Source organism: Musa acuminata, chromosome BXJ3-4 (assembly GCF_036884655.1).
Source record: "Musa acuminata AAA Group cultivar baxijiao chromosome BXJ3-4, Cavendish_Baxijiao_AAA, whole genome shotgun sequence".
NCBI lineage: Eukaryota > Viridiplantae > Streptophyta > Magnoliopsida > Zingiberales > Musaceae > Musa > Musa acuminata.
The window spans coordinates 32962414-32978932 of NC_088352.1; the positions used below are offsets into that span (position 1 = coordinate 32962414).

The 16519-nt window shown below is 33.3% G+C and overlaps 1 protein-coding gene across 1 annotated transcript; it reads left to right on the plus strand.

The window, feature by feature from the left end:
• Window positions 1–9860: 9860 nt before the first annotated feature.
• Window positions 9861–14591, plus strand: LOC135634732 (pectin acetylesterase 8-like). The gene is made up of 13 exons (XM_065145275.1): window positions 9861–10111; window positions 10964–11094; window positions 11292–11374; window positions 11861–11987; window positions 12369–12448; window positions 12565–12651; window positions 12739–12863; window positions 12963–13023; window positions 13139–13192; window positions 13274–13351; window positions 13726–13831; window positions 14046–14188; window positions 14299–14591. The coding sequence occupies exons 2-13, from the start codon at window positions 10965–10967 to the stop codon at window positions 14404–14406; spliced, it is 1182 nt and encodes a 393-aa protein (XP_065001347.1). The 5' UTR covers window positions 9861–10111; window position 10964; the 3' UTR covers window positions 14407–14591.
• The last annotated feature ends 1928 nt before the right edge of the window (window positions 14592–16519 follow it).

Sequence of the window (16519 nt, forward strand, 5' to 3'; positions counted from 1 at the left end):
AGCTATTATTACATTGGATGCATATTTCATTTGTTAGGACCATAAAAGCACTAATAGGGTGGTGGGATGAATTAGTACTTTCGAGGAATTATGCTTTGAAAATTCGTTCAATGAAAATTGATATAAAAAGTGTTCTTGACTTCGAATATAAGTGTAATAAGTAATTAAATTAGAAAGCAATAGTAATAAAAAACATAAAAGAAAATGTACACCAAATTTATAGTAGTTTGATCGTCGTAACCTATATCTACTCTCAATTCCTCCTCCGCCGAGGCCACCGGCTTTCACTAGCGATCTTCTTTCAATGGATAAAGATGGATAACCTTTTTTACAACTCTTTTCTCCTTTTTATAACCTTTTTTTTAGGTTGTCCTCATAGCTCTCTTAGAATGAGCTCTAAACTTTAAAGAGGAGAGGAATATGTAACACTTTTCATGAGTTTACGACTTAAAATCATAATATTTTTTGTTCACTTTTCTTACTGTCTCAAGAAAGAATAAGTGGGGTATTTATATGCCCCAAATGGCTTTAAAAATAGAGCCAAAAAGTCTCATTCTTGGGTTTTTAGGGTCCTAACGGTACCACCGCTTGTAGCACTGAGCACTGGTGGTACTTGTTGAATCTCAGATTTTCATGATGAAACCAATTGATAGAGTTAATGATCTAATATATATTTTGAGTAATGCAAGACTAGCTTTGATCATGAAGAGATAACTAAATTAGAAAAAATCAATATTGGGTCAGAGTGGAACATGCTAGAAGATTGGACGTCGAGCTAGAAGATCGATCGATATTTCGGTAGGAGGCTTCATACCATGAGTTTAGGTATTGGGCCTAGAAGAGTGGACATTATGCCATAGAGATCATAGTCACAGAGGTCAATATGTCGATTGGGCAAAAGGTTGCAAAAGAAGACGATGTGCTGAAGGATTGGATGAAGCACCGATGAACTAATGACATGCCGGACAATATATGATTAATGCTTTGTAATAATTATCTAGATCAAAGTAGTTTTAGTTATATATAATTTAGTTTAGAATGTAATTAAGTCAACTCAATTAGGGATCAACTGGGCCCAAAGTGGGTCTATTTTTGGCTAAGAGAAATGCTCATTCAGTGACCCAAAGCCACGTCAGGCGGTGGCACCGCCAGAGCTGGCGGTGGAACCACCTAAGGCTCGACCTCCCAAGTTGTCTAGGTGATGGTACCGCTAGCCATAAATGGCTGTCAGGAGATGGTACCACCCTATCAGGCGGTGTTACCGTCAAAGCCCAATCTCCGAGGCTCTATCAAGCGATGGTACTATCAGACTAGGTGGTGGCACCACCCAAAGTCAATCAGAGTATTAGGCGATAGTACCACACAATACTAGTGGTGGTACCACCCAATACTGGCGATGGTACTGCCAGTATCCTAGAAACCTGGGATAAGATACTTTTTGGCTCCATTTTTAAATCTATTGGAGCCTATAAATGCCCCACTCTTTTCTGCATGAAAGGGTAATAAAGTTGAACAAAAATCTTGAAGTGTTGGGGTATAAAAGTGTTGTAAAAGTGCTAAGTGTTCTCCTCTTCCCTTTCTAAGTCTTGTGATCATACAAGTGAGGTATGAGGCTTGTAAGGGTTATCTCTTAAACCTGTAAAAAGGAGAAAGTATTATAAGAGGGTGGTTGGTCTTCGCTTATTAAATAAAGACTATTAGTGGACATCGATAACCTTAACGGAAGAGGAATCAGAAGTAGACGTAGGTCATAATGACCGAACCACTATAAATCCAGTGTGTTCTTTCTTTACTGCTTACTTTCATTACTTAGCTGCACTCTGCATTGTGCATTTACTTTAAGTTGATATCTTCTCGATATGATTTCTTTGTTATGTTTTTATCAACTCGGAAAGATTTGGAATCGCAACCGTCATTTTTATCGTTGCACTAATCCCCTCCCCTCTTAGTGTTGTATTGATCCTAACAGTACTACCACCTAGTCTAGGTGGTACTATCGTCTAACAATATAGAAGATCATGTACTGATGGTACTACCACTAGTTTTGGTGGTGCCATTGCTTAACACTGACAATACCACCACTAGGTCTTTCGAAGAGCGTACACTTTATACGTTCTAGCTCATAGGTAGTTCCACCACCTGACCCAACTATGGGTCACTAAATAGGCCTCATAATAGGCCAAAATTAGCCCTAATTCATTGGACTCCTAATTAAGTTAATATGGTTATATCCAAAACTAACTCAATTAAGACCTAAACTACGACGATTAAGATATAAATAATTACAAGACAAATATTATGTTCTTTGGTATGTCATTGGTTCATTCGAACTCTTGGTGCATCGTGCTTTCCTTTAGTGTATTGCCTGATCCATCAGCATATTGACTCCCGTAACATCTAATCTTGGCACAATGTCTAATTCTTCCGGCTTGATGCCCGATCTCTGACTTCGGCCCAACGTTTATTTCTCCTACTTCAATCGATTTGCCTCTTCATGATCGAAGATAGTCTAACATCATTTTTCTTAAACACATTAGATCATAAACTCATCAATTGATTTCATCATCAAAATCCGGAATTCAACAATCTCCTCCTTTTTTATGATGACAACCAAATGATGATGGAGTTTTAACTAAACTCCCCCATCTATATGTCATATCGAAATAAACTTAAATTCAAAAAAACAATAACCTTTCAATCATAATATCTTTAAATTCAAGTTGAAATAATTTTAACCATGAATCATAGTGATTATATGCAGTACATCATATTAAAGTATTACTTACTTCATATGCATATCATTGCATACATCATTATAATATAGTTAAGATTCCAAATCATCAAGCATAATTCTAAAACATAAAAATTTTAAATCATCATAACTTTTAGGCATATACACGATAGCAAAACATTAAAATTTTTAAATCATCATTACTTCTCCCCCTTTGTCATTAACAAAAAGGAGAAAAGTACAACTAGAAAGTTTTTGAAACATATAAAATAGTAATTTTTTGAGATGTGCACGTTAGTAATTTTTGCTTCTCTTGATATATACAAACTAGTAATTTTTTTGCTTCTCTTGAGATGTGTAAGCTAGTAATTTTTGCTTCTTTTGAGATATGCAAGCTAGTAATTTTTGCTTCTCTTGTGCAAGATAGCACTCCTCTTTCTCCCTTTTGTCATTATAAAAAAAAAGAGAGAAAGAAGGGAAGGATTCAATGGTGTAAAAATTTATATCAATATTTCAATCATTATATGAAAAATAAAAAACCATGAATCATTTTAATAAATCTCTTCTTTTGTAAATAGCAAAATAAAAGAATCATAGAAAACAATCTTGATTCAAAAGAAAATTCAAGTCATGAAAATCGAGAAATCAAGATAATAACCCATAAGAAAAAATATATATGAGAAGAATTCATGCATTTAGAAGATTTAACATTCCCAATTCTCTTCTAATAAAATTAAATTATTCCATATTCAATGGTTTACTAAAAGTATATGCTAATTGATATTTTATGTTAATAAAATCTAAATATATATCATGATTATTAACGTGATCTTTAATAAAATTATGTCTAATATCAATGTGTTTAGTTCTAGAGTATTGAATAAGATTCTTTGTTAAATAAATAGCACTAGTATTATCGTATTTTATAGGGATATTTTTCAAGTAAAGTCCATAGTCTTCTGAAGTATTTTTCATCTAAATAACTTGTGCCCAACATGCACCTACTACTACATATTTAGCCTCGAGTGTACATAATATAACAAAATTTTATTTCTTGGAAGACCAAGAAACAAGTGTATGACCTAAGAGTTGATATGTTCTAGATATACATTTTTTTTCTATTCTATATCCAAGAAAGTTAGCATCAGCATAATTAATCAATTTAAAATTTTTAAATTTTGGATACTATAATCCTATATTAGGAGTTCCTTTAAGTATCTAAAAATCCTTTTAACCACCTTAAAGTGAGATTATTTGGAATTAGATTGAAATCTAACACAAAGTCCAATACTAAATATAATATCAAGTCTAGTTATTGTGAGGTATAGTAAACTACCTATCATACCCCTATATGTCTTTTGATCAAAACATTATCCTTCAATGTCCATATCTAATTTGGTAGAAGTACTAATTGGTGTATTAATGACCTTATCACTATCCATATGAAATTATTTTAATAGGTATAAAGCATACTTAGTTTAATTAACAAAAGTTTCATCACTTAGTTGCTTAATTTGTAATCCTAAGAAAAATGTCAATTCATCCATTAAACTCATTTTGAATTATTGGCTCATACTTTTGGCAAAAGATTCATATAAAGATTTATTTATAGAACAAAAAATAATATCATCAATATAAATTTAAATAATAAAAAAATTATTTTTAAAATATTTAATAAATAATATGGTATCGACCTTGCATTTCAAAAAATCATTCTTAATAAAAAAACCTCTTAAACCAAGCCTTTGGGGCTTACTTCAATCTATAGAGAGTCATAGATAACTTAAAAATATGGTTAGGAAAAAGAACATTATTAAATTCGGGTGGTTGTTCAACATAAACTTCTTCGGGAATAAAGCCATTAAAAAAAATACTTTTGACATCTATTTAAAAGAACTTAAAATTATTACAATATGCATAGGTAAGGAGTATCCTTATGATTTCAAGTTTTGCCATAGGAGCGAATGTTTCTTTATAGTCGATATCTCCTTCTTGGTTAATACCTTTGGCCACTAATCTAGCCTTGTTTTGAACCACAATACTAAGTTTATCTAGCTTATTTCTAAAAATTCATTTAGTGTCAATTACAAGATAGTCATTAGGTCTAGGAGCAAGCTTCAATACCTTATTTCTCTAAAATTGATTTAACTCTTCATGCATTGCAAAAACCTATGAGTTATCTTTTAGAGCATCGTCAATATATTTAGGTTTAATATGAGACAAAAAGGTAACACTAGCACAAAAATTTTTAAATAAAAAATGAGTTTAAACACCTTTTGATGCATCTCCAATGATTAGCTCCTTAGGATGAGCATCTATATACATTCCTTAGGTAAGAATTCTTTAGAAGCAGATGCATCCAAGTTGCATGGGAGAGGAGGATTTTTATTTAAATTCAAAGTATCAAAATCAAAATTATCATCAAAATTATTTTTCTTAAATTCAGAAAGCTCATTAAAAATAAAATGAATAGATTCCTTGATAACCAAGGTTCTTTTAGTAAAAATTTGATAAGTTTTAAAAATAAAGAAATATCCAAGAAAAATGCCTTCATCAGATTTTGCATCAGATTTTTCTAAGGCATCTTTTTCATTTAAAATAAAATATTTACAACCAAAAATTTGAAATATAAAATGATAGGTCTTTTATTATTTCACAATTCATAAGGATTTTTAGATAATAGTAGTCTTACGAGAACCCTATTTATGATATAGCATATCATGTTAATAGTTTCGACTAAAAAATATTTGGATATTCTCTGTTCATTAAGCATGGTTCTCGTAAACTCTTAATTTTTTTTCTCTCGATAACTTTATTTTATTATGAAATTCTTAGAGTAGAGAAATTATGATTATACCTATTTAAATCTTAAAAATTATGATTTTTAAATTCACCACCATGATCACTCTGAATAAAGGAAATCATAAAACCCTTTTTATTTTGAACTTATTTGCAAAACCTTGAAAAATATTTAAAGCAATTACTTTTATGTGCCAAGAAGTATATCAAAGTATATATATTATAATCATCAATAATTACTAAAGCATATTTACTATCTTAGACTTGTGATATTAATTGGTCTAAATAAATTCATATGAATTAATTGTAGTGGTCTAGAGGTACTTACTTATTTTTAGATTTAAAGTTACTCTTTATTTATTTACCTAGTTTGACATACATCACAAACTTTATCTTTGAAAAATTAATTCTAGGCATACCTTTTATAAGTTTTTTAGTTATAATTTATGAAAGTAATTTCATACTTGTATGATCTAATCTCCTGTGCCAAAGCCATATATTATCATTTAAAATTAAAAAGTAAATTTCAGCATAAAAATCATCAAGATTAATAGTATACACATTATTAGTCCTCAAGACAATCATAGATCTATTTTTATGTAGTATCTCTATAATGCAAGCATGAGATTCAAATTTGATATTATAACCCTTATCACAACTAATGGTTAGTAAGTTATATTTTAAACCATCTACTAATAAAATATTTTCAATCAAAAGGTTTGATTTGTTATATATATTTCCTTTACTAATAATTTTTCTTTTGTTATTGTTTCTGAAGGTTACATATTTTGTCTTAACTAGTGAGCTTAGAAAAATATGTTGAATCTCTGGTCATGTGCCATGAGCATCCACTCTCAAGATATTATCTCTTACTCCTAGCTTTTGATTATAGACATATATACTAGAAAGGGGAGTTTGTTTTAGGTACCTATTTAACTTTGAGTCCCTCATGAATAGATTTATCTCTTTTAACTATTAGCATTAAGTTATTTATGGTTCCTTTAAGAACCCAAACTAATTTGTATGAGTTATATTTTTTAAATGAACATTTATAAGCATAATGATCACATCTATCATAAAAATTATATTTAATTTTAAGAGTAACATGTAATGTGGGTCCTTTAACAAATATAGTCAACTTTTGTTGAGTGTTACTACTCACAAAGTCGATTTCTTCTTTTTTATATATATAACCTTTGTTAGCAAGGATCATATTTAATGATTTATTTCTAATTTTAAATTTTTTTATGTTTGCTGTAATATCATATTTTATTTTTTAATTGAGTTTAATTCTTCATTTTGAGTACAAGAGGTTAACATGTAATTATCATGCTTATTTTTTATTTTTTTAAATTTACTAGAGAGAGAAGCATGATCTTTTTTTAGCAATTTATATATCTTACCAACTAATTTAAAATCATCATATAAATCATGAAAAGCATTAAGTAATTCATCATAAGATAAATGAGGTTTGGTTGAGTCATATACCTCATAGTTGAGAGTCATCAAGGCGTAGTTTGTCATCTCATCTTCATTAGTTTGCTCCTCGATGCACTTGATTCGTCTCAAGTCGTCTTAGTATTTTTTTCTTCTTTTGTGCTAGCATCTTCTTTAGTTGTGGACATTTACTTTTAAAGTGCCTTGCTTTCTTGCATTCATAGCTGATGACTGTGTCTTTTTTTAGTTCGTTTTTATTCTTAGTGTCTTATTTTACAAGATTTGGTTTGCTCCTTTTTATGAAATTTTTAAATTTTCTTGTGAGGAGTGCCAAGTCATCACCATCACTTGAGCTTTCACTCGAGTGGTCTTCTTTTGTTCTAAGTATTATATCCTTCCTGTTCTTTGGAAGGTTGTTCTCATGTTCATCATGTGCCTGCAAGTCATTTCATAGGTCATTAATGATCCTATAAGTTCTTTAAGAGAAAAATAGTTGGATAACAATTACTTTTGGATCCTAATATTTTGGAAGAGATCATAAAATTTTATTAAAAAGTTCAAGATTAGTATAACTTTTATTAAGAGCTTTCAAACCATTAACAACATTTGTAAAATATGTGTACATATCACTAATGATTTCACTTGGCTTCATTCTAAACAAGTCATAGCTATGCACTAAGAGATTAATCTTAGATTCTTTAGTTCTATTTATGTCTTCATACGTAATTTTGAGTGTGTGTCAAATATCATGTGTAGTTTTATATATAGAAATATGATTAAACTTATTTTTGTTTAAAGCACAAAATAAAGCATTTATTGCTTTAGCATTTTAAGAAAATAATTTTTTTCTCTAGATCATTCTATTCATTCATTGGTCTAAAGGAATTTTGAAAATCACATTCGATAATATTCCATAAATCAACATCCATGGAAATTAAAAAAATTCTTATTTATATTTTTCAATACGTGTAGCCCATCGCATTGAACATAGGAGGACGAGTGATAGAGTGACCATCTTGATTACCGACAAAAGTCATTTAATCTATGTTGAGTATTAAACCAATTGAGAGAACTTGGCTCTGATATCAACTGTTAAAACTGTAATGATACTAAAGGGAGGAGGGAGGGGGTGAATTAGTACTTTCAAGAAATTATGATTTAAATATTTATTCATTGAAAACTAATATCGAAAGTGTGCTTGACTAAGAATATGAGTAAGTGTAACAAGCAATTAAATTAGAAAGTAATGATACTGAAGAACTTAAAAGAAAATGCATATCAAATTTATAGTGATTCAATCATCGCGACCTATGTCTACTCACAATTCCTTCTCCGTCAAGACCAACAACTTTCACTAACAATCTTCTTTTAATGGGTGAAGATTAACCACCTATGTTACAATTCTTTCTCCTTTTCACAGGTTTAGAATAATTTAAAATTAAAAAAACATATATAGCAATAAGATAAGCTAGAAAGTTCAACAAACGACTATCATATCCATGCCATAAGAATGACAAATCATATGGCATAATAATTAAGCAAAGCATGGATTCAAGAGTCATACTCAACATTTTATATGATTTATACTTAATAAAGAGTAAAAAGTAATATATAAATAAATTAGGATCAAGCTCAAGAGTCATATTTATCATTTTCTTTTATTTTATTAATATTTAAAGAGCATATAATAATATATTAGCATATCAGTGTCAAAATACAAGGCATAATCTCATAATTTTACTAGAGAATTTTATAAATCATATTGAAATATTATCTCGCCCTATTTCTTACAAATTTTTTTATGATCACATTTTTATACATCCTTTGTGGGCTACAACTTTTATAATATTCATATAAAAAATATAAATCCTATACTTATCAATCACTTAAGAGTCATTGCCCTCTCTAATATCAGTTATAGACTTTTAGCTAAAGTTCTAACTAACATATTGAAACTTTTTTGGATAATCTGATTGGAGGTGGATAATCCGAAAAAAAATTCACCAAATTTATTCAATGGATTTGGGCTTGCCTTTCTTCACCTACTATCTCTTGTCATATTAATGAAAAAAATTTCATTTGTTTTAGTGGTAGGTGTGGAGTTAGATAAGGAGATCCTTTATCTACTTGATCTACATCTTAATTTGATAGTCATTGATAATTGGCTAACTCCTCTTAGTTTTGCCACTAATTATAAATTAAGCCATATTTTGTTTGCAAATGATATTCTCAATTTTTTTAAAGGCTAAATAAAAAAATATGTTAAACTAAAATTTTTGTATAAATATAAAATTTAATTTAATTTAGGAAAAAGAAGACGAAGGATATTGACGCAGCTTCTCTTCCAATGGCAACGTAACTCCTTTTGTTCTTATTTACCCTCTGAAGCGTAATTAATCTTTTGTATCATTGATTCTTTCCTCGACCTTCACTCGTCTAAATATGGATTTTTCCGATGTCTACTCCTGCGAGGAATGTCTTATCTTGTGATTGATTCGTTACCCGAAACTTGGTTTTCAATCGGAACGCGTCAGTGTCCTATTCTTACTTTTCTCTATCTTATCTCGAGCATCTGCCGTCAACCTTTATGACACCGACGAACGTGCCGACAGCTATACGCGGGCCCAGCGAGGACGGGTATCAGATTTAAAGCGATGAACTCGTATGATGTGCGCAGCAAAAGCATCAAAAGCTCCCTCCATTAGCAGAACGTGGCAACCTGTTTTACCCGACCAGACAAAGAACTTCCGATACTCGACTCCCTTCCACGCCGCTTTTTTGTGTGTGTGCAGCGCGTCGGTTGGTAGAAATATTATTAATTGTGGCGTAAAAGAGATCTTAGCTCGTCCGTTTTAAAGCCAGCCAGAGGGTTTGCAGAAATAAATATTGATTTGTGGCGTAAAATAGGTCTTCGCTGGTCCATTACAAAGAAAGCCGAGGACCACGAAGTTGTCCAACTTCGGACAGATGGAGAAGGTCTGCGTCTCAGCGTGAATAGCTCGCTCCGTGAGAGAGAGAGAGAGAGAGTAAAGAAGAGGCGCTATATATGTTGTATCTTCTTCAGGTTGTGTGTGTATTGTCTGCTGTCGGTCCTCTGCTTTGAAGAAAGAAGCTTTTTACAGTGCTACGCCACTAACATTTCAGGTAGTAGATAAGTGTTTTAGTTCTTTGCAGCACTTCTCTGTTATACTCGACGAAAGCTTGCAAGTTAGTGCAACGAATTTTTGGGAGATGTTGTTATTTCCCGTCTCTTATCTCTTGGTTTAGCTAGTGGATTTTCTCGGATTGTTGGTTTTTTTTTTCTGTTTATTAGTTCGGGTGGCATGCATTTTATGACGAAGTTTCTCAGTACTTTTGATAGTGCGAGGAAGGCTGCCTGATCTGTTCTTCCCAGGGCTAAGGGTTGAGAAATAGATAAAAGGGCGTCCTGCCTTTTGATTCTCTAACTACATGAAAGCTACTACCATAAGCAGATTCACGTTTGGCATGCACTTATGATATATTTAGCTGGTCACGCGATCTCATATATTGTTGATTGTGTTAGGTCTTTTATTGTATTCTTTTAATGGTTAGACAGAATCACATGTTACTTCACCGTCGATCCTTCGTATGTGGGAAATTTTGTTCTCTATGTGTGCTCACAGTCCGCCATTTAAACATAACGATGACGATGATGAACAAACCGTTGGGTTTCCTTTAACGTGGTAGGATACTAAAAGCCGACATGGTTATATCATGTTTACTCATGGAAGGAAGAATTAATAGCCAGTGTGTTCCTTTCCATTCTAATTTAAAGTGGAAATTTTAGTTAGATATTGATTAACTAGTGTCTTTGTTTCAATCTTTAAATAATGGTTCAACATATATATAGTTTTCTAAATGCTATCGTTCTAAATCATCAACTATATTTATTTAAATTGATAAATTTATATCTGTAGACTCTTCAGATTTTGTTTTCTTTCTTTTCAGCTGATAAAATTTGAAACGATACTGCAGGATGGTGGGTGCTAAATCAGGAACATGGATTTATCCTTTCATCTGCTTTTTCTTTCTTCTGGCCTCTCTGGAAGTGGATGCTTACGATGTACCCATGACTCTTTTGCATAGTGCAGTAGCTAAAGGAGCAGGTATGATTATTCGTAAACATATGCTTAGTCCAGAGTACACATGACTATTTCTTCCTGCGACCTCTTTTAACAAGTGTATGTGATACTCTTCGGAGTATGTTCTTGTCGGACATTCAATCAGAAATCCTATGTATAGCTTTCAGTGGCTTCGATTCAACAAAAAACTAAAAACTCATGATTTTTCACATAATTTTCAGTCTGCTTGGATGGAAGCCCCCCAGCATATCATTTCTCTCCTGGGAGTGGCTCAGGAGCATATAACTGGTTGGTTCACATGGAGGTCAGTTCATCTTCCTGCAGTTGTTTGGACATTCAAATTTACTATTTGTAGGTCGATAAGGAACCCGGATCCAGCAATATTCATGATACCATTCTGTTGTCACCACAAATGTTACCATTGGATACTTGTTAAAAGTTATTTTAGTTACTGGGATTGAGGAATGGTGACTTTTACTACTTAGGTAGAAGCATCATTTGGCAACTAATAATCCTGAAAATTCCAGCATGGACAAGTTGATTGAAATGCTCGCTTCAAATGTGAAATTTTTTTGGTAGTTTACAAGTCTACGTCTTCTATATACCTGCAATACATTAGTCAACACATGCATATTGAGGATGGCTAAATGTTTGTGGACAGAGGAAAAGAATATTGAAAAAAAAAATTATATTGCTACTAATCAAACAATCTATCAGCTATAAAGTACACAAAATGTTTAGACTTATTGGAAGATGCAATTTCCTTGATTAATATATTCTTGGTTTGCAGGGAGGAGGATGGTGCAGGAATGTTGAAGAATGTCTAGAGCGTAAAAATAATTTCAGGGGCTCCTCTAATCATATGAAGCCACTTTCATTCTCTGGCATTTTAGGAAACAGCAAAAAATCTAATCCCGGTATGGTATTTTGATAGATTACTGCATGCAATCTTAAGCTTGTAAACATTTGGACAAGGAGGTGCTGAATTGGTGGAAGAGAAGCAAAGCTTGAACCTCTATGTGTTTCTTGCTTGGTGTAAAAAAAAACAAAGGAGACAGAGAACCTTAACATTCTTACTGTTGTTGGCTTTCTTATCTCCAATATCTCTTTCGCGACATCCCTCTTCTTTACAAATCAATTTTTTCTTCTCCGCCAATGTATTTTAGGTATTACATCCAAAAGACAGTCATGCACATGTCGCATAATAAATATAAGATAATATCCGTGTATGTCCATGCTCTTTTTACACATGTTTCTTTTGATTTAACTTCCTTGTATTTCATCTTAAAAATGTGCAGACTTCTATAACTGGAACAGGATCAAGATTCGGTACTGTGATGGTTCATCGTTTACAGGAGACGTAGAAAGAGTAGATCCTGTAAGCTCTTTAAACAAAAAGTCCACATGATGGATGAGATTTGCGTCGTTGCATAAACAAGCATGAGATTTGTGTACTAATAATGCTTTTTTTTTTTCTCATCTAAATTTGATTAGGCTACAAATCTTCACTACAGAGGAGCCCGGGTTTGGTTCGCTATCATGGAAGATCTGTTGGCAAAAGGAATGAACAAAGCAGAAAATGTACGTGCTTGTAGAGTGGTAAAAGTCTCTTATCATGCAAAGATTTGTTTGTCATAATTAATACTCCGGTGAATGGGCTGCATGCAGGCACTTCTTTCTGGTTGTTCAGCGGGTGGATTGGCGTCCATCCTACACTGTGACAAATTCCGCAGTCTTCTACCAGCAAGTGCAAAAGTTAAATGCTTTTCTGATGCTGGGTATTTTATTGATGGGTGAGTTTATTAATTGCCTTGGGTTCTTTGTTCCTTTGCTCATACATATTGTTTTCTTAGCATGGTATCAATTGGAATTATCATGATCGCTCCTAACAGGAAGGACATTACTGGAACGACCTCTGTCAGATCCCTTTACAATGATGTTGTCAACCTTCATGTCAGTTCCTTGTCGCTTGTATTCTTTGATAATCAGTACTCCATCCTACTAATGTGCAGTATTTTATCTCTCCCAAACTTCTTTTAGTGATGTACGGTGCTTGTATAATTCCTAGGGGTCAGGAAAAAATTTGCCATCTTCATGCACTTCAAGGTTGTCACCAAGCATGGTAAGAAGTATGTTTGCATTTGGAATATATATATAAAGGATGTCATGTCATCTGAACAAATATATCAAATTGTGAATGCAGTGCTTTTTCCCACAGAATGTGGTGCCTAAAATGAGCACGCCCCTCTTTATACTGAATGCAGCGTATGATGCCTGGCAGGTAACAGCTTTCTCGAAAATTAGCTACTGTCTTCTGTAAAATACTCATCGAGGGTTTGGTACCAATTCAGCATAGCAAAGATGATTCTTCTACTTTCATAGGATGAGTGAGCAATATTAGGTATCCGTTGATGAACAGTAACAAATTGCAATAGATTCCTATTCTTGTACTTCTTTAACTATTACAGCATAGATTTCTTGTTTCTCTTCACCAAATTATTGTCACTTCACGTTGCTCTGGTGCTGCAAAGCAATGCTGTGATGCTTTTGCATATTAGGATGATAAACATTCCCTTCCTGGACATATTCCTTTTCGTGATGTAAGCCATTGCCCGTTGAATATGCTAGCTAATTGATGAGTTGTTTCTATTGCAGATCAAGAATACTTTAGCACCGAGTTCTGCCGATCCCCGCAAAAGTTGGAATGCCTGCAAGCTTAATATAAAGAGTTGTTCGTCAGATCAACTTGAGAAAATGCAAGGTTGGCAACATAAAACTTGGCTTTGAACCGCTTAATCAACTGTTATTTATCAACATCCAAAATAGAAAGTTAAGGAAATCTTCTATTTCATTTCATGAATCCATGATAAACTTTGTCTGATTTCGTGTACTTGGCGATATTTGTCACCCAATTCCCCTGCCAATAGATTCTTGATTTACTTAGTGAATCTAATGACTGGACATGCCGATGACAGAATTCAGGTCAGAGTTTCTGCGTGCACTGCCGGCAAGTGGCAACCCATCTACGGGCATGTTTATAATCTCATGCTATGCTCATTGCCAGTCAGGGAGTCAGGACACATGGTTTGGAACTGATTCCCCGATGATTGATAGGATGGTAAGAATTGCATAGTCTTTTCTTATTGGTACATATCTCATCATCATTATAATATTTATATTTCTTGCTTGCATGATCTTTTTCTTGATCTACTATATTCTTCCCTGCAGCCAATTGCAAAAGCTGTGGGAGACTGGTTCTACGGGCGGAGTGTTGTTAGAAAGATCGACTGCCCATATCCATGCAACTCTTCATGTCGCAATCGTGTATATGAATGAATCCGCGGAAGATTAATGATCTTGTGGTATTCTCACGAGAATAAGTGCGGAAAGCAACTGCATAAACTTTTCTTCTTATTCAAGTATTGCTTATTTACTTTATTGTATACTATATGACAAACATTATAACATTCTGTCACCCAGCAAACCTTATAACTTTTGATTCTTACCCACATTTCTTGTGAGTCCTAGCAGTTTGGTGAAAGTTTCAGTGACATTTGACTTTATTGTTTTTTACATTGATCACAATCAAAGAAACGAGACGCATCTTTTGTTGTTTCGTTTCGAAGCGATGATTTCTTCCAGCGGTCCCTCCTCTTCCGACTCTTTTCTCCCCTTACCTCTAAAAGAGTGTTTTTTATGTTGTTCTTCTTGGGTTGGACTGTATATAATGAGTTCATGAAAGCGAAGTTAGATAAAAATATAAAACTCTAAGAGGTCTTCAATGTTCGAGAACGATGAAAGTATAGTCTCTATGATAAATTTACAACGCGTACTCCCCCTCTCATCTTCCTCAAATCCTTTCTCTCTAAATTTTGGGGGGACCCCAATGATCGTAATGCTGATTTTTCTATTTCAAATTTATCTTAGAAGAAGATATGCTTGAAGTTCTCATTGGAGACGAGACCCCTCCGGGTTCATTAGGTCAAACCTTAACCTTAATATCATGGAATATAAATCTCCAACATCCTAGAGAAACAGTTGTGTCTGCACTCATTTGAGTGCAATTTCCTTTAGGATTTCATCATTCTCAATTTCTTTATAACATTATTGCAATGCTTGAGAGTCCTGTTAAGATAGATGAGTATACTTTTTCAGGTTTAGGGGGCAAATATAATCGATTTCTCTAAATCATTACCAGGGGTTTGGATTAAAATTAAGATTGAATCTTTCCTTCAATTAGTAGCTTTCCAAAATATTTTTAACTACATACAGCATGTGGTCTCTTCCTGAGGGAAGATATTATCACTATCGATAGTTCTGATAAGGGAAAAACTAGGGTTTTTCAATCATAATCGAAGGTGAAAGACAACCATCCTTGGGTTTGAGTCTAAAGATGCATCAGTTCAAAGCAAATCAAAGTCAATCCAAGCAACAAGGAAGTCCATTTCTCTTCGGTGAAATGACTTAGATGCCACCACTATAAAGGACAAAACACAAGTCTCCAATAAAGAGAAGTTCGATGTTTCAATGCCTTTCCCTATTTCGAAAACGTCTCTGTGCAATTTCAAATCTCCTATCGAAGTTGCTTGGGAGAGATCATGTGAGTGGCAATATTTCGTCATCTTCTACATCGTAGCTCGCTCGAATCTGACTCCATGTCAACTATCATTGTTAGAAATCTGAAATCATTTTAAAAATCATGTTTTCTTTTCTACCTTTGATCGTCTCCTCTTATATCACTTTGATGACTAAGGAGTATTAGAAGAAAACAACGACATGAGGATGGACACTACATTCATCTTCACAATGGCTACCGGTAAAGAATAAAAAGTATTTTTCTTTTCCCTACCCTCTCTTCACCTATGCTTCTAACCTTTGAATCCCTCAACTCCAAGGTCTTGGAGGCCTTCATCGCTACTACTAATTATAACGCTCTTGAAGACAAAATGAAAACTCGGTGGACTAGAGTTATGCTAAAAGAAGGCCCAAAGACTCAGAATGGGTCCCTTAAGGGATGATCTAATATTCTTCTGGTACCCCATAGGCATAGATTAAAAAGAAAGAAACTAAGAACATCTATCCTCTCTCTATCATAAAACGTATGGCTTCTAAATCAGGACTCTCTCTCACTTCTAATCTTCTTTTATGAAATAATTTCTTTATTTACTTTGCTAGAGACACCATCAAACCAAGGAAAGTGTTAGATTCATAAAATGCCTTGGCAAAAAGTGGGAAGATTTATTCTCTGTAGTGATCACGGTAGATCTGGTCGTTGAATTTCAGATTTTGATGATAAAATCAATTGATGAAGTTAAGATCCAATATGTGTTTGAGTGACGTAGGACTAACCTCGATCAAGGAAAAATAATTCGATTAAAGCGGGAAGAATCAGAAGTTGGGCCGAAGTGAAATGTATCAAAAGATTGGACGTCGGGTCGGAGAAATGATC

What these genes read in the sequence shown, in the direction of transcription:
- LOC135634732 (XM_065145275.1), top strand. Translation starts at nt 10,965, where the DNA reads ATGGTGGGTGCTAAATCAGGAACATGGATTTATCCTTTCATCTGCTTT. An exon ending in CAGCAAAAAATCTAATCCCG is followed by an intron (nt 11,988 to 12,368) that starts GTATGGTATTTT and finishes AAAAATGTGCAG; the next exon opens with ACTTCTATAACTGGAACAGG. An exon ending in TCAACTTGAGAAAATGCAAG is followed by an intron (nt 13,832 to 14,045) that starts GTTGGCAACATA and finishes TGCCGATGACAG; the next exon opens with AATTCAGGTCAGAGTTTCTG.